This window comes from Salmo salar, chromosome 10 (genome assembly GCF_965601325.2).
Source record: "Salmo salar chromosome 10, fSalSal1, whole genome shotgun sequence".
NCBI lineage: Eukaryota > Metazoa > Chordata > Actinopteri > Salmoniformes > Salmonidae > Salmo > Salmo salar.
Window position 1 is genome coordinate 72,875,669 of NC_138300.1, and position 27,512 is coordinate 72,903,180.

The window sequence follows — 27,512 nt, forward strand, 5'->3', positions numbered from 1 at the left end:
GGGCTGATTGCTCACCAGCTGTACGAGTCCCATAAAGCTGCCGCCAGAAGGGCAGCACACAAGGGGAGGGACTTGGGGAAGAAAGGTGAATTCCGTATAGTTGGAGACGGTGCCCGAGCTAAAAGGAGGGAGTTCAGTTTTTGTGCCCGACAGGATACAGCAAGACCCGGAGCCCAGAAGACGGTATCCTGGAGAGGGTCTCATGGGGGAGACCTATCCTTTTCTTTTGATTTATTATTTAAATAAACACCCTTGAAACCGAGCTAATCCTACTCTGTCCGTGTCTGATCTGTGTAAACGTCTTGACCAAACCCCCTGGTCTGCCACTATATATATATATATATATATATATATATATATATTATAGAAACTGCCATGGCCTAATTCAAATAGTTTCAAATTTTACAGCAAATAAATGGCGTTATTGTCACCATAAAAGGTAAATGTTGGGCGTTTTCCAAACGGCGTTTTAATGCTCGTTCATGTGCACAGTTTTACGACAGGTCTGATTTATAACAGAAACATGTATATATGGCAAGTTTATAAATCTCAATATTTGTGTACAGACTTTTCAGAAATGGTGCACACAGAAATCTACGCAACTTGTTATAATTGAGTCCCCAGATCTTATGTTGTCGACTGTAGGCTTACGTAGCTCCAATGTTGGGGACAACCTAGTCTACTTGGTGACGGTGTGTCACAGAGAATAGAGGGGAGATAGCGGGTAGTGTGCCTTTAAGAGGTGCCCTGACCGCCGCACTAAATCTCCATCATTGTGTTCCAAAGAAGCTGCTGAAATGTCTGCTAGCTCCGCTTTCAATGATGAAAAAGGGGGCTCCTCGAATGTCGGGGAGCCCGAATATGGCCACGACCCGGCCAGCGGAGGGATTTTCTCCTCCGACTACAAAAGGTAGGTGCAAAAACCCGTCGCCGCTTGCGTTTGTCGCGGTTATGTTTAATGTTGTCATATTGAAATATCATGGGCAGTTTATGGGGGAGGTGCGAGGTGGATGCAATTTCCTGCCTGTCAAGATGGAGAGGAAGCGGCGCTTGAACGGGCTTTATAGGCTTGTGGACGTTAGAATAAAAATGTCGCCAACATAGCCTACTTCGATTGAAAAATATGTGTTTGAACAGTCATAGTTTTGTATTTTCTAGAGTCCTAGATTATTTGCTCGGGAAAACTGCCGTATGCTGCTACCACGACAAGGCCATCAGGGTTGAAGCTCTGAATCTTACAGTGATTTGGTGTTGGGCCAATTTAAATGGGACTAGGCCGCAGTAGCAATATGCATATTCTGTTAGAGTGGGTTTATTTATTGACAGATTGCTATCACATAGCGTAATTGTTCAGTATTCTATCTAGGCTATAGGCAACATTTTAAATTCTTAATCTGACTTGAACGCGAATGGGACTGAACACTCGTGTGTAGCATAGCCTATTCGTCCAAAACGCTGTCCCATTAGAAATCAGTTTACAGTGCCTAGTCAACCAAACACGATAGGAGGTTAAAATGTGCGAAAGATTGTTGCTGGAAATTGATACTACAGATGAAACTAGGCATAATAATCTTCATAATAGTCTAGGTAAGGAGCGTTCGTTTTCTATATATTTGCAGAACGGCCGACCGGACAGCTCCGTGGTGCTGAAGAGGACGGTGTGTGTGTAGGGCGAAGTGGCTTGTGTTCACAGAATGCTCACCAGAAAGGTCGTTTCAAGTGGCCTTGTCTGTATAGCCTACTCTTGAAGGGCAATTAGGGAACTGTGTTGAATATAATTTCCACTTTTGGCCACTTGGCAAAAGGTTAAGAAAGCGAAGGCAAACTAAGACAATTCATAGGCTGCTATCAACCGACATTCACCGCTATATTACACTAATAACATGTTATTTGATTAACAAAAAATGTATATCTGAGATATAAAGTTTGCCATTTAAATAATTCAGTTGATTTACTGTGCTATCTGAATCTGATGTTTGACCCTACACAATGCTATGTTGAGTCTAATCATTGCAGGTCTAGACAGTGCTATTAAATTGTACTGTATTATTTATCAGTATTGTTGTATTCATGTTATTTGAGATTGATGAAGGAGTAGGGGGAGATGCTGATGCTGCTATTGAACTTGCTATTGAAACCAGTTTGTAGCTTAGTGTGTGTGTCTAGTGTATTCTCTTGGATCCTGGATCTATGGTTGAAGATTGCAGGGCAGAGGAAAGGGCAGTCTGCCTACCTGTCACTTCTGCTCTTCTCTGCAGTTCATTGATTGCTGCAGGCTTCAACCCCAACCTGCTCTAAGTGCAATGCAATAAAATGCATTGGAGAAAAGGAGCACTGGTAACACTATTGATATGCCCAAGTCAGGGTAGACACTTATACTGTATAAGTCTCTTGTGTCACTGTTTGGTTCAGGGTGCCAAGATCACTGTATAAGTAATACTTTATAGCCTAAATGTCCTTCCAAATACTGTTTTTTTTTTTATGACACGGCAAGTGGGCCGATCTATGGCTCCAGTGAGAAAGCTAGTGTAAAATATGCAGGTCAGGACAGGTCATCCCAGCTGCCTTTGCTTCAGCTGTCACTTTCACATTGATGCTTTCTTCATAAAAGAGGAAACATTGATGTCACAACGGCTTGTGTTATTTGATATGTGCATGCATGGTTGCATTGGAAGGACCACAAACAATTTTTCATGTAAGAGAAGATAACCTCACAAAGGTCTAACTTTTGCATCTGTGCTTTGTAGGTGTTTGTTTCATCGGTCACACCTTTAAAACAGGCATAACAACAAATTATAAAGGCTTCATAGTCTCCACAATCACTACATAATGGTTAACTAATCATTCATAAGCAAAGTTATAGTACTACATAGAGGGTGTTATAAAAGGTCATTAAGCCACATCTGGTCTTTTTGCCAAAATGTGTCATCTTTCATACATTTATCGGGTAATCCCATTTTTATACTTAAAGGGATAGTTCACCCAAATTACAAAATGACACACTGGTTTCCTTACCCTTTAAGCAGTCTATGGACAAGATATGACAGCAATTCATTTTTTGGTTTAGTTTTCATGGCACCGTTTCCATATGCTAACGTTTTAGCATTTGTGACAAAAAAGTCCCATTCAAATTAACCTCTATGGGCTAGGTGGGACGCTTGCCACTGGCAGCCTGTGGCGCGATTTTCAAAACGTTAAAAATCCTATTACTTCAATTTCTCAAACATATGACTATTTTACAGCTATTTAAAGACAAGACTCTCGTTAATCTAACCACACTGTCCGATTTCAAAAAGGCTTTACAACGAAAGCAAAACATTAGATTATGTCAGCAGAGTACCAAGCCAGAAATAATCAGACACCCATTTTTCAAGCCAGCATATAATGTCACCAAAACCCAGAAGACAGCTAAATGGAGCACTCACCTTTGATGATCTTCATCAGATGACAACCCTAGGACATTATGTTATACAATACATGCATGTTTTGTTCAATCAAGTTCATATTTATATCAAAAACCAGCTTTTTACATTAGCATGTGATGTTCAGAACTAGCATACCCCCCGCAAACTTCCGGGGAATTCGCTAACATTTTACTAAATTACTCACGATAAACGTTCACAAAAAGCATAACAATTATTTTAAGAATTATAGATACAGACCTCCTCTATGCACTCGATATGTCCGATTTTAAAATAGCTTTTTGGTGAAAGCACATTTTGCAATATTCTAAGTACATAGCCCAGGCATCACGTGCTCACTATTTAGACACCCGGCAAGTTTAGCACTCACCATAATCATATTTACTATTATAAAAGTTTGATTACCTTTTGTTGTCTTCGTCAGAATGCACACCCAGGACTGCTACTTCAATAACAAATGTTGGTTTGGTCCAAAATAATCCATCGTTATATCCGAATAGCGGCGTTTTGTTCGTGCGTTCCAGACACTATCCGAAATAGTAAAGAAGTGTCGCGCGCATGGCGCAATTCGTGACAATAAAATTCTAAATATTCCATTACCGTACTTCGAAGCATGTCAACCGCTGTTTAAAATCAATTTTTACGACATTTTTCTCGTAGAAAAGCGATAATATTCCGACAGGGAATCTCCTTTTCGGCAAACAGAGGAAAAAATCCCAAAGGCGGGTGCGGTCGGGGTCACGCGCATAAACCCAGTGTCCCTTGATCGGCCACTTGAGAAAGGCGATAATGTGTTTCAGCCTGGGGCAGGAATGACGACATTCTGTTTTTTCCCGGGCTCTGAGCGCCTATGGACGACGTGGGAAGTGTCACGTTAGAGCAGAGATCCTTAGTAAATGATAGAGATGGAAAAGAAGTTCAAGAAATGGTCAGACAGGCCACTTCCTGTAAAGGAATCTCTCAGGTTTTGACCTGCCATTTGAGTTCTGTTATACTCACAGACACCATTCAAACAGTTTTTGAAAATTTAGGGTGTTTTCTATCCATATGTAATAAGTATATGCATATTCTAGTTACTGGGTAGGAGTGGTAACCAGATTAAATCGGTTATGTTTTTTATCCAGCCGTGTCAATACTGCCCCCTAGCCCTAACAGGTTATAGGACCAATATTAGCATTTTTTGCACATTATGTCCAAAAGTATTTAAAATTGATTGTGAAGCTCAACAAAATCACTTATAGATGATTTGAAGATGATGTGTGAAAATTGCTAACATCAGTCCCATGACTTGAATGGTATTTGTGCCACAAATGCTAAAACGTCAGTATGTGTAGTACTGTTACGGTGACCGTATTACCGCCACACCGGCGGTCACGAGTTGTGACGGCAGTCAAATTCCACGTGACCATTTAGTCACGGTAATTAGGCTTCTCATAGCTCTGAGGCTGCTGATGATCATTAGTAGCCTACCAAACTTGCTAACTGCCTAGTACTCAGCACTCTATTGTCCCTCTAATCACTCTGTCATCAATGCAAATGAATTCGAAAATCTAATTCATGACAATCCATGAGCTCATGTTGCGCAACATTTCTATAGGCTATGTAATTGCGTGAGAAAACAGAGTGATGTTCTCTATTAAAAATAGGAGGATTCCATCAGCTTTCTATAGGCTAGGCCTACTATATTTATTTCTCAACTTTCCTAATATTAAGCACATTGCTTCTCTTTACAACAGGAGTATAGTCTACCTGGCTGGCATGATAATGAACCATGGAAAAAGCGTACTTAATTCACTATTTAAGTGCGTAGATGACATGTATTTTTTACCCTGCCCCTGGTCCATTCTAAATCCAAACAAATTTCACACATATATTATTTATATATGTAAAGACAAAAGATGAAATCAAGAATAGTCTGATGGGTGGCAATATTAGCCTATCACTTGTGAATTATATATTATCACGTGTGAATGATGCCCAGCTTGTGTGCAGTAAGGCAAGAAACAGCGCATGCCTTTTTTTTGCGACTTCTTCAAATAATAGTCACACACCTCATGTAGCCAAGCCCATAGGCCTGATAAGGTTTGTATCACAACTAAAGTGGCCAAACAACTTCTTAAAATGAAGCACATTAATCAGTTTTACAACAGGTGGAAAGCTTAACTGGCATGCATACCATAAAAATGCACCTTTATAATGAAAGCATTACATGCATATTTGTATTGGAGTTTACTTTTGAGAATGGTGTTTTTTACCGCTAATTGATAGTATTTTTGAACATTCGCGCTTATAGCCTACTGCCGTGTGCGCATTGCTGCGCTTATAATGTGAAGAAATAGCCTAATAGTTTATCAACATTTTAAGCTAAATGTTCTGATCTGTTGTGTCAGCCACATTGCTAGAAAACGTTTTTTTGATGGTAGTGGTTGTATTAATTTGGAATCTATCACATCCCAGACTATGTTTGGAATATTTATTCCTCACACAGAATAGCATAGGTTAACTTTTGTACTATGGGGGATAGTAGATTGACATAGGCTACTGCCTTTGCTGTTCATTAGGCCTACTCATTTTGTTGGCTGACGAAAAGTACATGTGGACAGTTCTTCCAAAATCTTCAATATGCACCTCAGAATTGGATAAGGATGATCACAGTTGCGTCACCAATGTGTCTGTCTTCATTTGTAGCCTGTGACAAAGACCCGATCACAGGGAACTGTGGGGGGATCTTGGATGGTTGGTGGCCTGGCAGTTGGGAGCTTGGGCCGGTTTATTTGAACAGTGAGAGACAGAATAACAACAAAAATATCCAGAAAAACGCATGTCAAAAATGTTATAAATTGATTTGCATTTTAATGAGGGAAATAAGTATTTGACCCCTCTGCAAAACATGACTTAGTACTTGGTGGCAAAACCCTTGTTGGCAATCACAGAGGTCAGACGTTTTTTGTAGTTGGCCACCAGGTTTGCACACATCTCAGGAGGGATTTTGTCCCACTCCTCTTTGCAGATCTTCTCCAAGTCATTAAGGTTTTGAGGCTGACGTTTGGCAACTCGAACCTTCAGCTCCCTCCACAGATTTTCTATGGGATTAAGGTCTGGAGACTGGGTAGGCCACTCCAGGACCTTAATGTGCTTCTTCTTGAGCCACTCCTTTGTTGCCTTGGCCGTGTGTTTTGGGTCATTGTCATGCTGGAATACCCATCCACGACCCATTTTCAATGCCCTGGCTGAGGGAAGGTGGTTCTCACCCAAGATCTGACGGTACATGGCCCCGTCCATCGTCTCTTTGATGCAGTGAAGTTGTCCTGTCCCCTTAGCAGAAAAACACCCCCAAAGCATAATGTTTCCACCTCCATGTTTGACGGTGGGGATGGTGTTCTTGGGGTCATAGGCAGCATTCCTCCTCCTCCAAACACGGCAGGTTGAGTTGATGCCAAAGAGCTCCATTTTGGTCTCATCTGACCACAACACTTTCACCCAGTTGTCCTCTGAATCATTCAGATGTTCATTGGCAAACTTCAGACGGGCATGTATATGTGCTTTCTTGAGCAGGGGGACCTTGTGGGCGCTGCAGGATTTCAGTCCTTCACGGCGTAGTGTGTTACCAATTGTTTTCTTGGTGACTATGGTCCCAGCTGCCTTGAGATCATTGGCAAGATGCTCCCGTGTAGTTCTGGGCTGATTCCTCACCGTTCTCATGATCATTGCAACTCCACGAGGTGAGAGCTTGCATGGAGCCCCAGGCTGAGGGATGATTGACAGTTCTTTTGTGTTTCTTCCATTTGCAAATAATCGCACCAACTGTTGTCACCTTCTCACCAAGCTGCTTGGCGATGGTCTTGTAGCCCATTCCAGCCTTGTGTAGGTCTACAATCTTGTCCCTGACATCCTTGGAGAGCTCTTTGTTCTTGGCCATGGTGGAGAGTTTGGAATCTGATTGATTGATTGCTTCTGTGGACACGTAACTCAATTTGGCCTCTGCATGCCTCCGGAGGATCCGCAATTGCGTCACATAAATTGTCTCTTAGTTTCTCACCCAAGATCTGGTCTTTTATACAGGTAACAAGCTGAGATTAGGAGCACTCCCTTTAAGAGTGTGCTCCTAATCTCAGCTCGTTACCTGTATAAAAGACACCTGGGAGCCAGAAATCTTTCTGATTGAGAGGGGGTCATATACTTATTTCCCTCATTAAAATGCAAATCAATTTATAACATTTTTGACATGCGTTTTTTTGTTATTATTCTGTCTCTCACTGTTCAAATAAACCAACGATTAAAATTAGAGACTGATCATTTCTTTGTCAGTGGGCAAACGTACAAAATCAGCAGGGGATCAAATACTTTTTTCCCTCACTGTATGTGGTTAACCATGCCAGGGAAACTAAGAGACAATTTATGCTTGATCCAAAAATGTGGTCAGAGGGGCCGTATGGATGGTGTGACGCAATTGCGGATCCTCCGGAGGCATGCAGAGGCCAAATTGAGTTACGTGCTGCATCACCATGCACCGCCCAAATTTTGTAACAATGCATAGGGCTCTGTATAGCACCACATTGACATGATTGGTTGATGGGAGGTGGGGGCGGGAGGTCCTGTATAAACACAAACTTACTTCCTTGACAACTTCCTTTACAACAGTGAAGAGCAAGAAGTATGAATGCCCTGCCTTCTGCAGAGGCCGTATCCCCGTAAATGCTGCACGGCCAATGCGGACGTCGGATTGACCATGCAGCGCCTTTTAACCAAAGCATGGATTGCTGTCATACCTTGTCAATAGACTGCTTATAGGGTAAGGAAACCAATATATAATTTTGTAATTTGGGTGAACTATCCCTGTAAACATATTTAATGTTGTGATAATTTTTTTCTATCATGCACCTGATATTTCATTGAATACATTTTTTAAATTAATTTTACAATATCCTTTGGAGACAGTGTTATATACTATGGGCCCGATTCAGATTTACGCCTTTCCTACACACTTCTCAGAAGTTGATGTTCAGACTTATCTTATGTAGGTGCATAACAGGCTTTGCAGGCCTGGTTCCCATGCGTGCCCTGAATAAATTGAATTCAACCGCTGAAAACCCTCCAACCAACAGATTCTCGTGAAGTTCATTCAAAAGCGTTTTCAGTAAATTTATCTAATGCCATCATCCCTTTAAATTTGGTGTACCTTTTAATTAGCATTTTCTCGACAGACTCCCTGGAATATATGGAGAGAACAGTTCAGAATATTAGGGATCAATGAAATAAAGCCACGTAGGCGTAAATACACACATATTATTCTCCTTTTCAGCACTAATTGGTATCAGAACTCAGGATAAGACCCAGATGCAGACAGCTAGAGTCACAGATGTTTATTGACCCGAACAGGGGGGCAGGCAAAAGATAGGTCAAAGACAGTCAGAGGTCTGTAATCCAGGGCAGAGTCAATAAGGTACAGAACAGCAGGCAGGCTTGGGGTCAGGACAGGCAGAGGTTCGTAAACGAGCCAGAGTCAGGCAGGTACAGAACGGCAGGCAGGCTCGGGGTCAGGTCAGGCAGAATGGTCAAAACCGGGGAAACTAGGAAACAGAACTTGAGAAAGCAGGGAGACGGGAAAACACGCTGGTAAGGTAAGACCTTACAAGACAAGATGAACTGGCAACAGACAAACAGAGAACACAGGTATAAATACACTGGGGATAATGAGGAAGATGGGTGACACCTGGAGGGGTGCGGATACAAGCACGAAGACGGGTGAAACAGTTCAGGGTGTGACAAATTGGTATATTTAGAAATACTCTGATCTTGTATATTTTTTAGGGTTAGGAAAGTATTTATGAATAATTTTTAAAATGGTTTGGCGACACTTTACGCACCAAGTTCACTATATATACAGAAGTATGTGGACACCCCTTCAAAGTAGTGGATCTGGCTATTTCAGCCACACCCTTTGCTGACAGGTGTATAAAAATCGAGCACACGGCCATGCAATCTCCATAGACAAACATTGCCAGTAGAGCTCACTGACTTTCAATTTGGCACTGTCATAGGATGCCACCTTTCCAACAAGGCAGTTCGTGAAATTTCTGCCCTGCTAGAGCTGCCCCGGTCAACTGTAAGTGCTGTTATTGTGAAGTGGAAACGTCTAGGAGCAACAACGGCTCAGCCGCAAAGTGGTAGGCCACACTAACTCACAGAACGGGACAGTTGAGTGCTGAGGCGCGTAGCACATAAAAATCGTCTGTCTGTCCTCGGTTGCAACACTCACTATCGCGTTCCAAACTGCCTCTGGAAGCAATGTCAGCACAATAACTATTCATCGGGAGCTTCATGAAATGGGTTTCCATGGCCGAACAGCCGCACACAAGCCTAACATCACCATGTGAAATGCCAAGCATTGGCTGGAGTGGTGTAAAGCTCGCCGCCATTGGACTCTGGAGCAGTGGAATCGCATTCTCTGGAGTGAGGGAGGTGGTCAGGGAGGTGACCAAGGACCCGATGGTCACTCTCACAAAGCTCCAGAGTTTCTCTGTGGGGACGGGAGATCCTTTCAGAAGGACAACCATCTCTGCAGCACTTCACCAATCAGGCCTTTATGGTAGAGTGGCCAGACAGAAGCCACTCATCAGTAAAAGGCACATGACAGCCCATTTGGAGTTTGCCAAAAGACACCTAAAGACTCTCAGACCATGAGAAACAAGATTGTCTGGTCTGGTGAAATCAAGATTGAACTCTTTGGCCTGAATGCCAAGCGTCACATCTGGAGGAAACCTGGCACCATCCTTAAAGTGAAGCATGGTGGTGGCAGCATCATGCTGTGGGGATGTTTTTCAGCGGCAGGGACTGGGAGACTAGTCAGGAATGAGGGAAAGATGAACGGAGCAAAATACAGAGAGATCCTTAATGAAAACCTGCTCCATAGGGCTTAGGACCTCAGACTGGGGCGAAGGTTCACCTTCCAACAGGACAACGACCCTAAGCACACAGCCAAGACAACGCAGGAGTGGCTTCGGGACAAGTGTCTGAATGTCCTTGAATGGCCCAGCCAGAGCCCGGACTTGAGCCCGATCTAACATCTCTGGAGAGACCTGAAAATAGTTGTGCAGCGACGCTCCCCATCCATCCTGACAGAGCTTGATAGGATCTGCAGAGAAGAATGGGAGAAACTCCCCAAATACAGGTGTGCCAAGCTTGTAGCGTCATTCCCAATAAGATTTGAGGCTGTAATCGCTGCCAAAGGTGCTTCAACAAAGTCCTTTGTAAAGGGTCTGAATACTTAGGTGAATGTAATATTTCAGTTTTTTTTTGTTTATGTTTTTGCTTTGTCATTATGGCGTATTGTGTGTAGATTGATGAGGGGAAAAAACAATTTAATCAATTTTAGAATATGGCTGTAACCTAGCAAAATGTGGGAAAAGTCAAGGGGTCTGAATACTTTCAGAAGGCACGTGTTGTAGGTTTACCTGACTGTGGCTACCGATTAGTGGCAAAAATTTTATATGATCAAAATTGTAAAAAAAAAAATACAGTGAAGTGTACTAGAAGTGTAGCCTTTATATGTCTCTGGGGAGCCATGTAGTCTAGTGACTGGCCTACTGTATATAGTGACTAAGCTAGAAATTAAGCATGTTTTATTACACATTCACACCTTTGTTTAAACATCTTCATGTTTTTCCTTCTACATCTTTTGAAAGATTTTCACTCAGAAATAGTCAGTGTTAATTACAACCACGAATTGGTGAGAAATCATTCCAATTGCTCTTGCGTTAAATGGGTCAGCTCGCTTTTGATGGAGGTAGTAAAAGCCTTCCCTGTGGCTCAGTTGGTAGAGCATGGTGTTTGCAATGCCAGCATGTTGTGTGCAACGCCAGGGTTGTGGGTTCGATTCCCACGGGGGGCCAGTGCAAAAAAAAAATAAAATGCATGAAATGAAATGTATTCACTACTGTAAGTCGCTCTCGATAAGAGCGTCTGCTAAAATGACTAAAATGTAGATGTAAAAGGTATGAGTTTTTAAGCAACTTTATTTTGACTGACAGATAATACACCACCATTTAAGGAAGGCTTATTTAAGCACTTTTTATTTTATTTACCGATAATACATCACCATTTAAGGTAGGCTTACCAAACAGGAGTTCCACTTACTCTCTTTTGGTGGAATAGAACAGAGGCTGTTATTGCAAGATCAGATTGCCATGATGTATTCACGGTGAAATGATTGCCATAACTGTGATCCCGGAGTTCATTTGCAAGCAAGCTCCACGTTTTTTTAACCATGACATCATGGTCTAAAATACTCAACTGTCTATTGAGATAAACAATTGGCATAAAAATTGTCTTGTAATAAACTTTTTTCACATATGACATATTTTGGTCTTCTTTAGGCTTTAGTGGATGATGAGTATGGCAAACAAACTAGCCTCCATTACATGAAAGCACCCCTGCAAAAGCAATTGTGAAATACTCAATACACAAACCCTCAATACCCCTTATTATACCCTCAATATAATATACGTTAACATACTTGCAGTGACATACTAACCTGCAATTGTTGACATAAGCCCCAAAGTCAATGTTATCGACAATAGATAACCTTCGATAAAGTGTACTGAAACATTTACACCAGCAGATGGTGCTCACAGTTAAGTCACTGTGTTGAAGGCTTTTTCACTGTATTGCTATTCCATGGCAGGATGGCCTTGAGTGGGTTCAATGGGTACACAGTCTGTCTGTGTCAGAGAACCCCAACCAGCTAGGCATGCCAAGTTTCTGATTTATACTTTTTTTTATATTCCATGGATTTTGCTGGCCATGTTTGCAACCCTAGTGAGACAGAGTGCAACCTGTGATAAAACTATGAAAATCACAAATAATCAAATTTTAGATAATGTATTAGATTTAAGCTAATTGAATGTTTCACACACAAAGAGTGAAGGTGAATTGAGTGAATTCACAATTTTCAAAACAATATAATTATTCTTGCCCACTTAATTAATAGCTAGGTTTCCATCCAATTGGCGACAGATTTTAATGCAAATATTCTAAAATCTGCAAAAAGAAAAGATGCGCATTTTCCGTTCAGTGCGTGATGACATACTGCACACAACATTTTTCATGTACCGAATAAAAATCTAAAGTTAAATGTTTTTCCATTGCTTTTTCAACTCTACCGTAGTTTTGCCACAAAAACTGTTGCATTAAATAGCAAATGTGCCTACTTTGGTCTTGGCCAGTGTTGCCAACTTAGCAACTTTGTGGCTATATTTAGCGAGTATTCAGACCCCTCTAGCGATACATTTTCAAAAAATCGACTAGTGACAAATCTAGCGACTTTTTCTGGTGTTACTGGAGACTTTTGGAGACTCTGACGTGAAAGCATATATTGTTCTTACTCTTCTCAACGAGCAGCGGGTGCTTCCGTGGGCCCCACCCCCGTCCCAAAGCACTCACAGGCGGCCCAGTCCTCGCTCAGCAGTCCCTCCCAGCTGCAGTCAGAGCAGGAGATGTTCACCCCTCCGTGTCCAGACTACAAATGAATCGCGCATGCGGGAAGCCGCCGCTGGCTGATCCCACCCTGGCTTACATTCAGGGCTGGTTGTAAATGTAAAATGTTCTTTGTCTAAATTAAATCACTGCACAAAAATAAATCACTGCATTTGACTCACACAGCCGCAGTCACTTACTCACCTTGTCCACTGTGTGTGTGCCTCTCTGTAACATAAACTAAACATCTAGCTGGCTAGCTCATCATGTCTCAGTCTAAACTGTACACTCAAAAATACAGAAAGGAGTGGTGTCAAACCCTGAATTCAAAGGCTGGTTGAAGCCGTTTATTGGAGATGATACACGGGCATACTGCCTGTATTGTGAGGCTTATTTCTACGCCAAACTTAGTGAGTCGGCAGGGTAGCCTAGTGGGGCGGCAGGGTAGCCTAGTGGTTAGAGCATTGGACTAGTAACCGAAAGGTGCAAGTTCAAATCCCCGAGCTGACAAGGTACAAATCTGTCGTTCTGCCCCTGAACCCACAACATGACAGGCTGTCATTGAAAATAAGAATTTGTTCTTAACTAGTTAAATAAAGGTAATGTAAAAAACCACATGACAACTCAAAAACATACTAAAAAGGCAAAGCCTTATAACAGTTCCACCCAAAACAAGCTGCCATTTATGGTTAAAAAAATGTACTCTGCAAAAAAGGCTGAGGCCATCATGGCATTAGCTATTGCTGAACACTGTTCCATTCTGGCATGTGATCACATTGGAGAAGCATGTAGAGCTGCTTTCTCAGACTCCACTGCTGCTACCCACTTCAAAATGCAAAGGACAAAGTGCACAGAAATGATTAATGGTGTTCTAGCAGCATACTTTCTGAAAAAGTTGGTCGCAGATGTGGGTGACAAGCGTTTCAGCCTCCTCCTCGATGAGTCCACGGATGTAAGCGTTTCTAAGTACCTGGGGGTTGTGATAAGGTACACCAAGTAGACAATTGTAAGGTACACCAAGCAGACAATTGTATCAACATTTCTGGGGCTTGTCGAGTTGGAGGGAGGAGATGCCAAATCTATAGCCCGTGCTGTTGTGGCTTTCCTCGAAGTGTTGTCTTAAAAAAGAGAAACTCCTGGGGATAGGGACTGACAATGCCTCTGTTATGACGGGGATTAACAATGGGTCCATAAAGTGCTGAAGGAGGAGTATGGCCTCAAATATCTGGTTCTTATTCGCTGTGTGTAACCACTCTCTGCAGCTTGCTCATTTGTAGTTAGTTCTAAACATATTTAAGGTGTTTTTTACTCTCTTTTTGTCTCTCCCACGACGTTATTCCTCTCTCCTACAGCGTCCATCACAATTACATGCACATGGCAAATTATGCAAATTAGGTGATTACTTTATTTAGCGACTTCTAGGACAGCCAATAGCTACTTTCCTTACTGAGGAGTTGGCAACACTGGGCAACGTGCGCTCTAGCCAACAGCTCGCTGATAAAGTGCGGGTAGGCTAGTCTACATGATGAGATTTATTATGGGTAAGAGCGAGAATATTTGTATTTGTCAAATGGCAGTTAAGGGTCAATCATCATGTTACCAGAATAAGGCCCTCGATATTTATTAGAAAGGAGCATCAAGATAACTGCACTTTCAGCGCCCTGTGAAGTTCATCATCATTTATTTAATCTGTAGCCTAATAAACTGCATGGTTTCCCGAGTCGTGGTGGGAGGACCACTCACCGTATCATCGCATGACTCCAAGTTTACTTCGATATGATGGTTGTTATATCAATATTTGCGCATAAAGTTGCTTCCACCGCCATTTCTCACATAACTCATTTTACATATGGTATGATTTTACTCAAATAAAAAATGTGGATGGAAACATGGTTATTGTATCGAAACTTTACAGTATATACCATGTATTCAGCAGAAATGTTTGGTTAGCAGTGCAATCTTATGTTCTAAGCAGACATTTTGTTTTGCAGCAATGTAATTTGAAAAAATTATCCTGTCATCTTCACAGCTCCACAGCTGAACTTCTAAAAATGTGGAGGGAGAGCTGGAATGGCACGCATACACAATCCATGTCTCAATTGTTTTAAGGCTTAAAAATCCTTCTTTAACCTGTCTCCTCCCCTTCATCTACACTGATTGAAGTGGATTTAACAAGTGACATCAATAAGGGATCATACTGTAGCTTTCACCTGTATTTATCTGGTCAGTCTGTCATGGAAAGAGCAGGTGGTCCAAATGTTTTGTACATTCAGTAAAAATGTTTATGGTATCATACATAGTGGGAAAGATATCTAGCTCAGGCCTTTCAAATGAGAGATTGATTTAGTGGCAGTGGCACGTATAATGTATGCCATAGAAAATGGGCTTTTACAGGACATGGAGAGCCGAACAAACTACCGGTGCATGGACATTCTAAAAGTTTAACCCTTAGCCTATCTTTTATTGCAGGTCTAGTTGAGACAACACACAGAGAATATACTACTATCGTCCATCTTTAAATCCCGTTATAGATTGTCATAGCAGCAACAACATTTACTACAGGGCTTGAACAAACTGGTTTGTGCACGAAATATTTCTTAAAGTTGGACCCTAAACCTTGCTTATATGACATGTCCAGATGAGACAACAACACACACAATATACCTCCACCGTACAGCTTTAAATCCAGTTTTAGATTGTCATAGCAGCAGCAGCCCTTTGTCAACTGCTCAATAATGGCCACTCGACAGCTAGTTTTTATCTGATGTGCAATTACCCAGCATGTTTGCATTGTTCTGTTGTATCCCAGGTGTACAGGATGGCCAGTCGGCTGGTCTCTGTATAAACATGGCAGAGGAAATGCTGTTGCCTTGGAAACCTGCCCGAGTCACCACCACATTCCATGTTGCTCAGGGCATTTTTCTCTGCCATGTCATCGAAAACGTGACAGATTGATGCCATTTGTGGATCTGTTTGGCTCTTTCACAAATTGTCCATTTGAATCCTTAAATTCTGCATTGAATGAATTAGGATGAAGTGGGGTTACAATCAATGTTCCCTCTAAAGAACAGCTCCCCTGGACTGCCAAGCAGAAGAAATATTAGCACGCGCAGAGAAGCACGAGATTGAACTTCACTCAACTTTTCCCTTTACTTTGGGAATTGTGATCGAATCAACGCAATATTAGCCACTTTCAGTGCAACAAAACAAAACAAACTACGCAAGACTTAGTATGCAAAACTAACAATACAGGAGATTTTGTTGTAGGCAGAACACATCAGAGTATGATTTTATTTAATTGACTGGCACGACTCAGGCATGTACTCTACACAGACCGGTGCGCCATAACCAATCAGAGATGCAGTAGGCCTATATGAAAATAGACCATTGCCATTTATGGATCTGTGCCATTCACTTTAAACTGGACTGTGTTTACAGCATCAGCGGTTGTGGGTAGATGCGCTTGTTTTGAGATCAAAGTGAGTTACATGTAGCGAGGTGTGCACATTTGTACATTTGTTCATATCCTTTGCTAGTTAGTAAGTTATTAGCGGGGTTATAGATCATTTGTAGTCAGCAATGGGGGAGTGATTGCTTCCTACAAGAGCACAAAACATGTGCATTTCTAGACATCTTTGAAAAGCAAGTAAGGTAAAGTGCTTGCTTTTGTCTTATTTTGTTGTATTTTGAGACACTCTGGTAGGCCTACATTATGATCAAATAGCCACAGTAGCTTACTTGACCATTGTAAAAACTACCTTAAAGCGGGTACAGCCTCAGTGTTAACATTTAACGCGTGCCGGAAGATGCACAGAATGTTCGAGTTTTCTCTCAGCAGACCAGACATTTTCTCAGTGATGATAAAAAATATAGAGAAAATTGGTTCCAATATAACATTTTGAGTTGAGATGTAGGATGAAGTGGCATTCGTGGAGAAAAAGCAATAAGACCTTGGAGAGGATTGCTTTTTCAATGTGCCATTCACACAGCTGGGAGATGGATGTAGCAGATGAAGGAATATTCATGTTTCTGCACAAACATTCTCCATGTTGTCATGTAAGACAAACCACTAACCGCTTACACACAGTAAAGTCAAGATGTTCCTCCTCATTATTTTGGGTAGGTTATTTGAATAGGTTGCTGTCTTGGTGGTGTAATCTACTAGCCCAGTTCCAGATCTGTTTTGTGCCAACAAATTTGACAGGACAACAACTATAGGAGTTGGCTAAACAGTATATGCAACTCTGGGACTAGGCTAGTAATCTCTACAAGTTTTGCCTTCCTTTCATTGTCAAAATCGATAACTTCATTATCTATTGAAATCTAATTTACAGTCCCACCCTGCTGAGCAATACGCCAGCCCACTAGTATCATCCTCTGTTAGCATGATGCTAAACATCAGAAGATTCTCTAGTCACGGAGGCCTACTGTACATCCCTACGTAATGTGTTCTTCTATTAGCAATGAGTCATCAACTAACAGGCTCCTGAAGGAAGAAAATAAATGTCTTGTTAAGCCTGCATTGGTTGAGGCGCGGTTGTGAAGCTAAGTCCGGTTAAGTCCATTGTATTCTCTGTGGAGGAACCATAGACTGTATACAAGGATAATGGAATGGAGCAGGTTTTAAGGTTTGTGGGATTTGAGGTCTCGAAACCTGTCAACAGCACCACTCACCCCAGCGAACTACTCCCTCGGAGTAAGATCTCGACAGTAGTCTACAGTGCCTTCAGAAAGTATTCATACCCCTTGACTTATTCCACATTTTGTTGTGTTACAGCCTGAATTCAAAATTGATTAAATGTTGTTTTTTACCCATCTACACACAATACTCCATAATGACAACGTGAAAACATGTTTTTAGAAATGTTTGCAAAATTATTGAAAATTAAATATAGAAATATTAAAGTATAAGTATTCACACCCCTGAGTCAATAAATATTAGAATCAGCAGCAATTACAGCTCTGGGTATTTCCGGGTAAGTCTCTAAGAGCTTTGCACACCTGGATTGTACAGTATTTGCACATTATTTGCAAATAATTAATTTGTCAATTTGGTTGTTGATCATTGCTACAGAGCCATTTTCAAGTCTTTCCATAGATTTTCAACCCGATTTAAGTGAAAACTGTAACTAGGCCACTCAGGAACATTCAATGTCATCTTGGTAAGCAACTCCATTGTATATTTGGCCTTGTGTTTTAGGTTATTGTCCTGCTGAACGTTGAATTTGTCTCCCAGTGTCTGTTGGAAAGTAGATTTTCCTCTAGGATTTTGCCTGTGCTTAGCTCTATTCCATTTATTTTCATCCTAAAAAAACTCTAGTTCTTGCCGACAACAAGCATACCCATAACATGATGCAACCACCACCAACCATGCTTGAAAATATACTACATTACAAAAGTATGTGGACACCTGCTCAGCGAACATCTCATTCCAAAATCATGGGGATTAATATGGATTTCGTCCCCCCTTTGCTGCTATAATAGCCTCCACTCTTCTGGGAAGGCTTTCCACTAGATGTTGGAACATTGCCGCAGGGACTTGGTTCCTTTCAGTCACAAGAGCATTAGTCAGGTCGGGCACTGATGTTGGGGGATTAGCTCTGGCTCACAGTCGGCGTTCCAATACATCCCAAAGGTGTTCGATGGAGTTGAGGTCAGGGCTCTGTGCAGGCCAGTCAAGTTCTTCCACACCAATCTTGACAAACCATTTCTCACAGACCTCACTTTGTGCACGGGGGCATTGTCATGCTGAAACAGGAAAAGTCCTTCACAAACTGTTGCCACAAAGTTGGAAGCACAGAATCGTCTAGAATGTAATTGTATGCTGTAGTGTTAAGATCCCTTCACTGGAACTAAGGGGCCAAGCCCGAACCATGAAAAACAGCCCGAGACCATTATTCCTCAACCAAACTTTACAGTTGGCACTATGCATTCGGGCAGGTAGCATTCTCCTGGTATCCGCCAAACCCATATTCGTCCGTCAGACTACCAGATGGTGAAGCGTGATTCATCACTCCAGAGAACGCGTTTCCACTGCACCAGAGTCCAATGGCGCCGAGCTTTACACCACTCCAGCCGACACCGACACCACTCCAGCCGACACCTGACATCTTAGGCTTGTGTGTGGCTGCTCGGCCATGAAAACCCATTTCATGAAGCCCCCGACGAACAATTATTGTGCTGACGTTGCTTCCAGAGGCTGTTTGGAACTTGGTAGTGAGTGTTGCAACCGAGGACCGGCGATTTTTATGCACTATGCGCTTCAGCACTCGACAGTCCCATTCTGTGAGCTTGTATGGCCTACCACTTTGCGGCTGAGCCATTGTTGCTCCTAGATGTTTCCACTTCACAATAACAGAACTTACAGTTAACCGGGGTAGCTCTAGCAGGGCAGAAATTAGACGAACTGACTTGTTGTCAAGGTGGCATCCTATGACAGTGCCACATTAAAAGTCACTGAGCTAATGCAGCTGCAACTGTAAATGCATTTGTAAATCAAGACCTTTCTTGAGTTGGGCTCTGGGATGGTGCAACTGTTGAGAATGTGAGCTTATGGTTGTGTGGGGGAAAAGGGTTGAGTATGTGGGGGTGTATGTGTGTATCCCACAACTGTTATGAAGGAGTAAAAGATGTTAGGGACGATAGAGGATGATCCACAGCTATATATAATACAAATCGAGGTGAGGGCGATGGAAATGCATTTGGCAATTGATTTACTTCAATTCGGTAAATGGCACTGTGTGCTCTTTTCGAAGGATGGATCCCAGTCTGTTCAGGGCTATGGTATACGGGGGATCGGGGGTGGTCTGCCGGGCATTGGGATGACAACCCAACTAGGGATGAGGAAGGCTTTTAGCGGGTGGAATAGTAGGGACAAATTGGAGGTTTACTTAGTAGCAATGCAAATATCATGGTACAGCTACGTATATAGACACTCAATCATCATGTTACTTTTTAATGGTACGTTTACAAACATATATTTTCATAAATAGAATTTAAAGTTGTGTCTAATTATGGTAAGTGGTGAAATAAGTATAGCCAGTTACAGTTGTAATGGCCTAGCAGATAATAAGAAAAGACGATCAGTATTTACCTAGTTAAAAGAGAAGGAATATAATATATATTGTTTACAGGAAACTCATTCAACAATTTTAGATGAAGTTTTGTGGAAAAAGGACTTGGGGGGGGGGCGAAATATATTTCTCCCATGGGCAAAGAAATGCAAAAGGGGTGATGGTTTTAATTAACAGTAATTTTTATCCAAATGTGCAAATTGTCCAAACAGATTATCAAGGTAGATGGATTATTTTAAATATGTTATTGGACAATAAACAGATATGGCTTATTAACCTACACGGTCCGAATAATGATGATCCAAGCTTCTTTGAAAATATATATAAGAATTGATCAACTCTACAAGCAACACTAGACTCTATTATTATGGTGGGAGATTTTAATACGGTCTTAAATACCTCTATGTACCGGAAAGGAAATCACACTACAAACTATCACCCTCAGGCACTTAAGGCAATCATGAATGTCATGGATATATTTGAATTAGTGGATATATGGAGACTTAAATACCCTGACCTAGTGAGATATACATGGCGGAGTCTTAATCAAGCTAGTCGTCTTGACTACTTTCTTATGCCATTCTTTCTTGCACCAAAAGTTATAAAAGTGTTGATAGGGGACAGAATGCGGTCGGATCATCACATAATTGGCATATATATTACTCTTACAGAATTTCAGCATGGGCGAAGATATTAGAAATTTAATCAAAGCCTACTAGATGATAAATTGTTTAGAACTAGGACAGAAGAATTTATAACTGACTTTTTCAGACATAACATAGGTACAGCAGATCCCCTTATTGTATGGGACACTTTTAAGTGTGCCTTTAGAGGCCATGCAATTCAGTACTCATCTATAAAGCAAAAGCAATTTAGATCAAAAGAGTCCATATTAACAAAGGAAATTGAAGGACTAACAGTACAGTTAGATAGCAATAAAAACGGTACCATAGAGGCACAGAATAAGTTAGAGGAATAACAAAAAGAAATGGAGGAACTTATTCAAGAAAGATCCAGTGTAATATATTATAAAAATAAAACGAACTGGATGGAATATGGGGAAAAATGCACAATTCTTTTTCAATCTTCAATATAGAAATGCTACCAAAATTGTTTTATTAAAACTTGTTACAAATGATGGAGTCACGCATGATTCACCAAATGATATTTTGAAAGAGGAAGTAAAGTACTTTAAGAATATGTTTTCATTTCAGGCTCCTCCATCTCCACTAACTGAAACTAATTGTATGGATTTTTTTCCTAATAATAATGTAAAATTAACATCTGTACAGAAAGACTCATGTGTAGGCCAAATTACAGAGGAGGAACTGCTTGATGCAATTGGGGCCTTTAAGGATGGGAAAACTCCAGGGCTGGATGGCATACCAGTAGAAGTATACAAAACTTTTTTTGATATACTCAAAGGACCATTATTAGCATGTTTTAACCACTCCTATATAAATGGTAGATTATCAGACACGCAACAAGAAGGTCTGATATCATTATTACTGAAACAGAACCCAAATGGTATATATAAAGATCCAGTCTGTCACGGGTGTTGTTGGGTAGAGATGACCAAAACGCAGCAGGAATGTGGATGCTCATCTTGAATATTTATTAAACACAGAGAGCATGGAAAAAATAACAAAACGAAGAACGACAAAAGACAGTTTAACAGGCTATACTCACAACAGCAGTGCTAAAGACAACTACCCACAAATCCCCAGGTGAAAACAAGCAACTAATATATGACTCCCAATCGGGAACAACGACGTACAGCTGTTCCTGATCGGGAGCCATACAGACCACACAGAAATAGACAAACTAGAAAACCATACAAAACACAAACCCTTCTGCCACGTCCTGACCAAAATACTAATACAATTACTCCCTCTGCTGGTCAGGACGTGACACAGTCCATTTAAAAAATTGGAGACCTCTTACACTTCAGTGTTGTGATGCAAAAATCCTAGCAAAATGCTTGGCGCATAGAATTAAAAACGTTTTTTTACATGGACGATACATTGGAGATAATATAAGACAAGTACTGGAAACAATAGAATACTATGAAATATCGGGGACACCAGGCCTGGTTTTCAAAGCTAATTTTGAAAAGGCTTTTGATAAAGTACGACTTGAGTTTATATATAAATGCCTAGAATATTTCAATTTTGGGGAATCTCTTATAAAATGGGTTAAAGTTATGTATAGTAACCCTAGGTGTAAAATAGTAAATAATGGCTACATCTCACAAAGTTTTAAACTATCTAGAGGAGTAAAACAAGGTTGTCCACTATCGGCATATTTATTTATTATTGCCATTGATATGTTAGCTGTTAAGATTAGATCAAACAATAATATTAAGGGATTAGAAATCCGTGGCTTAAAAACTAAGGTGTCATTGTACGCTGATGATTCATGTTTTCTTTTAAAACCACAATTAGAGTCTCTCCACGGCCTCATAGAGGATCTAGATACTTTTGCTATCCTCTTTGGATTAAAACCAAATTATGATAAGTATTACGTATTGGATCACTAAAAAAATGCAAATTTTACATTACCATGTAGTTTACCAATTAAATGGTCTGACGGAGATCTGGACATACTCGGTATACAAATCCCAAAAGAAAGAAATTATCTCACTCCAATACATTTTTATAGAAAGTTAGCAAAATAGATAAGATCTTGCTACCATGGAAAGGAAAATACCTGTCTATTTGTGGAAAATCAATACATTTTTATAGAAAGTTAGCAAAATAGATAAGATCTTGCTACCATGGAAAGGAAAATACCTGTCTATTTGTGGAAAAATCACCCTGATTAACTCTTTAATCATATCACAGTTTACCTATTTGCTTATGGTTTTGCCTACACCTAGTGACCTGCTTTTTAAATTATATGAACAAAAAATATTCAATTTTATTTGGAACGGCAAGCCAGATAAAATTAAAAGGGCCTATTTATATAACGAATATGAATTCGGAGGGCAGAAATTATTAAATATTAAAGCATTAGACCTCTCAATAAAGGCATCAGTCATACCAAAGTTATCCAAACTGGTTTTCTAGTAAATTGGTATGAATGTCTCATCCTATGTTCAAGAAGGGCCTTTTTCCCTTTATTCAGATTACACCTGTCCACTTTCGGTTGTTTGAAAAGGAAATAATCTCCAAAATATCTTTATTTTTAAACAAGCCTTAGAAAGTTGGTTGCAATTTCAGTTTAATCCACCTGAAAAGACAGAACAAATAATACAACAAATATTGTGGTTAAATTCAAATATAGTATATGATAAAAAAAACTGTATTTTTTGAAGAAATGTTTAAAAAAGGTATAATTTTAGTGAATGATATTATAAATAGGACTGGTGGAGTGATGTCACACATGCAGCTAACACAGACATATGGAAATGTCTGCTCTACCCAAAATTACAACCAATTAATTGCAGCATAACCACAAAAATGGAAGAGGCAAGTAGAAGGGGAAAAAAGTAAGGAACTTGTATGTCGGCCCTGTATTAAAGAACATAAATGGTTAAAGAAAAGTGTGATAAATAAAAACATATACCAATTTCATTTAAGGACCAAAAAACTGACAGCTGTGCCATATAAATTGCAAAATAGTTGGGAAGAGATTTTCGATGTACCCATTCCATGGCACATGGTTTATGAATTGATACGCAAAACAACGCCGGATTCAATTTAAATTACTATACACAATTCTTGCAACTAATAGAATGTTATATATTTGGGGGATACAATCTTCCCAGCTTTGCAGATTCTGCTGTGAGGAGGCAGAGTCATTAGATCATTTATTTTGGTATTGTCCATATGTAGCTTGTTTTTGGTCACAGGTCCAGGAATGGCTGAAGAATTGCAACATTTGCCTAGAACTAACGCTGCAGATAGCAATACTGGGTGATTTGAAAAGCCATAGTCAATCAATCAATAATATGATAATTATTTTAGCAAAAAAAATTATTTTTAATTTACAATCTGAAGAAGCTATGAGACTAGAAAGGTTAAATTGTTTTGTGAAGCATCACAGCACAGTTGAAATATATATGGCAAATAGAAATCCGAAATTGATGATGTTGAGAGATAGATGGGAGGGGTTGAATGGAGCTGAAGGGTGGGACTAATAACAAGATAACCTGTTAGGGACAGACGTTCCGCTAGCCAATGGTATAGAGTGGCGCGAATTATAAATACCTCAAAATGCAAAAACTTCAATTTTTCAAACATATGACTATTTTACACCATTTTAAAGACAAGACTCTCCTTTATCTAACCACATTGTCCGATTTCAAAAAGGCTTTACAACGAAAGCAAAACATTAGATTATGTCAGGAGAGTACCAGCCAGAAATAATCACACACCCATTTTTCAAGCTAGCATATATGTCACAAAAACCAAAACCACAGCTAAATGCAGCACTAACCTTTGATGATCTTCATCAGATGACACTCCTAGGACATTATGTTATACAATACATGCATGTTTTGTTCAATCAAGTTCATATTTATATCAAAAACCAGCTTTTTACATTAGCATGTTTTGTTCAGAACTAGCATACCCACCGCAAACGTCCGGTGAATTTACTAAATTACTCACGATAAACGTTGACAAAAAAACATAACAATTATTTTAAGAATTATAGATACAGAACTCCTTTATGCAATCGCGGTGTCCGATTTTAAAATAGCTTTTCGGTGAAAGCACATTTTGCAATATTCTGAGTAGATAGCCCGGCCATCATGGCTAGCTATTTTGACACCCACCAAGTTTGGCACTCACCAAACTCAGATTTACTATAAGAAAAATTGGATTACCTTTGCTGTTCTTCGTCAGAATGCATTCCCAGGACTTCTACTTCAACACCCAATGTTGTTTTGGTTCCAAATAATCCATAGTTATATCCAAATAGCTCCATTTTGTTCGTGCGTTCAAGTCACTATCCGAAGGGTGACGCGCCGGTGCGTTTCGTGACCAAAAATTTCAAAATATTCCATTACCATACTTCGAAGCATGTCAAACGCTGTTTAAAATGAATTTTTATGCGATTTTTCTCGTAAAATAGCGATACTATTCCAACCGGGAGACGTTGTATCCGTTCAAACACTGAAAGAAGAAAATGGTGTCATCACATGCATGCGCGCGCCAGTGTCATTGTTCTCAGAAGTACCACTCTCCAAAACCCCTACTGTTTTTCGCCCAGAGACTGCAGAGTTATCATTCAACGTTCTGGCGCCTTCTGAGAGCCAATGAAAGCCTTAGAAAATGTCACGTTACAGCAGAGATCCTGTATTTTCGATAAAGAGGCTACAGAAGGCCAAGAAATGGTCAGACAGGGCACTTCCCATATAGAATCTTCTCAGGTTTTGGCCTGCCATATGAGTTCTGTTATACTCACAGACACCATTCAAACAGTTTTAGAAACTTTAGGGTGTTTTCTATCCAAATCTAGTAATTATATGCATATTCTAGTTTCTGGGCAGGAGTAATAACCAGATTAAATCGGGTACGTTTTTTATCTGGCCGTGAAAATACTGCCCCCTATCCCAAACAGGATAAACAATGTAAAACATACGGGGTCTGTAAAATGTATATAGGTTCAGAACTTTTGTGATATAGCACAGTTACAAATAGAAATCAAACTGGATGGACATCAGAAAAAGAGGAAGGACTAAAAACAAACAAAAAATAACTATTGTAAAATAGACTGTGTCTGTAAAATGTGCATAAGATGAATAAATTGAAGGTAAAAGCCGAAGTGTTTATTAGTTTACTCCAATTGGGGGATCGGTGGTAGGGTTTGCGGGGAATAATAATAAAGGTATATTCCTTTTAAAAGTATATATGTCTTAGAGGTCGACCGATTATGATTTTTCAACGCCGATACCGATTATTGGAGCCAAAAAAACCGATACCAATTATTCGGACGATTTCTATTTTTTATTTTTTGTAATAATGACAATTACAACAATACTGAATGAACACTTATTTTAATTTAATATAATACATCAATAAAATCATTTTAGCCTCAAATAAATAATGAAACATGTTCAATTTGGTTTAAATAATGAATAACAAAGTGTTGGAGAAGAAAGTAAAAGTGCAATATGTGCCATGTAAGAAAGCTAATGTTTAAGTGCTTTGCTCAGAACATGGGAACATATGAAAGCTAGTGGTTCCTTTTAACATGAGTCTTCAATATTCCCAGGTAAGAAGTTTTAGGTTGTAGTTATTATAGGAATTATAGGACTATTTCTCTCTATACGATTTGTATTTCATATACCTTTGACTATTGGATGTTCTTATAAGCACTTTAGTATTGCCAGTGTAACAGTATAGCTTCCGTCCCTCTCCTCGCTCCTACCTGGGCTCGAACCAGGAACACATCGACAACAGCCACCCTCGAAGCAGCGTTACCCATGCAGAGGAAGGGAAACAACTACTCCAAGTCTGAGAGAGTGACGTTTGAAACGCTATTAGCGTGCACCCGGCTAACTAGCTAGCCATTTCACATCGGTTACACTAGCCTAATCTTGGGAGTTGACAGGCTTGAAAGGGTGGGTATAATTTGTGGAACGTTCCAACAGGGATCTGTTCCAAAAAACGTAAAGTAAAAGGTTGCCAACCAACAACGCATACAAAGTAGCAACGCATACAAACCTAGCTAACTAGCTGCCGAATAGGCATCAACTCACCACGTAGCATATTCTTAATGTTTGTCCATAGGCAAACAGACATGTGAGGACAGACATTTTTCGGAATAAACGTGATGAGTGAAAAACGCAATGAAATAGACCACTCCCTACCCGGTATCTTATTCTGCCGCTATACAACTTTGTATGCGTTGTTTTTTGGAAACCTTGTTATTTACGAAGTTTTTGGAATAGATTCCTGTTGGAACGTTCCACAAATTATACCCACCCAAGTTGAAGTCATAAACAGCGCAATGCTTGAAGCACAGCGAAGGGCTGTTTGAATGAATGCTTACGAGCCTGCTGCTGCCTACCACCGCTCAGTCAGACTGCTCTATCAAATCATAGACTTAATTAAAATATAATTAACACACAGAAATACGTGCCTTAGGTCATTAATATGGTCGAATCCGGAAACTCTCATCTCGAAAACAAACGTTTTTTTCTTTCAGTGACATACGGAACCGTTCCGTATTTTATCTAACGGGTGGCTAAGTCTAAATATTCCTGTTAGGCGTTGATGTTTATGGTTAGGTACATTGGTGCAACGGCAGTACTTTTTTCGCAAATGCGCTTGTTAAATCAACACCCGTTTGTCGAAATAGGCTGTGATTCAATGAAAATTAACAGGCACCGCATCGATTATATGCAACGCAGGACACGTTAGATAAACTAGTAATATCATCAACCATGTGTAGTTAACTAGTGATTATGTTAAGATTGATTGTTTTTTGTAAGTCTAATGCTAGCTAGCAACTTACCTTTGCTTCTTGCTGCCCTCGCGTAACAAGTAGTCAGCCTGTTAATCCTTGTGGAGTGCAATGTAAGGCAGGTGGT

General features: G+C 40.3%; 1 protein-coding gene across 5 annotated transcripts in view; it reads left to right on the forward strand.

Annotated features, from left to right (window-relative positions):
* The first annotated feature begins 746 nt into the window (after positions 1-746).
* The window catches only part of ap3b2 (adaptor related protein complex 3 subunit beta 2), a 107,335-nt gene continuing 80,569 nt past the window's right edge, over positions 747-27,512 (forward strand). For 3 of the 5 annotated variants that reach the window (XM_014124029.3, XM_082957143.1, XM_014124030.3), the window contains exon 1: positions 747-910. In XM_014124029.3, the coding sequence (XP_013979504.1) occupies positions 798-910 (113 nt within the window). In that variant the 5' untranslated portion in view covers positions 747-797. The remainder of the gene's footprint in view (positions 911-27,512) is intronic. The other 2 variants (XM_014124031.3, XM_014124032.3) reach the window with 1 other exon arrangement.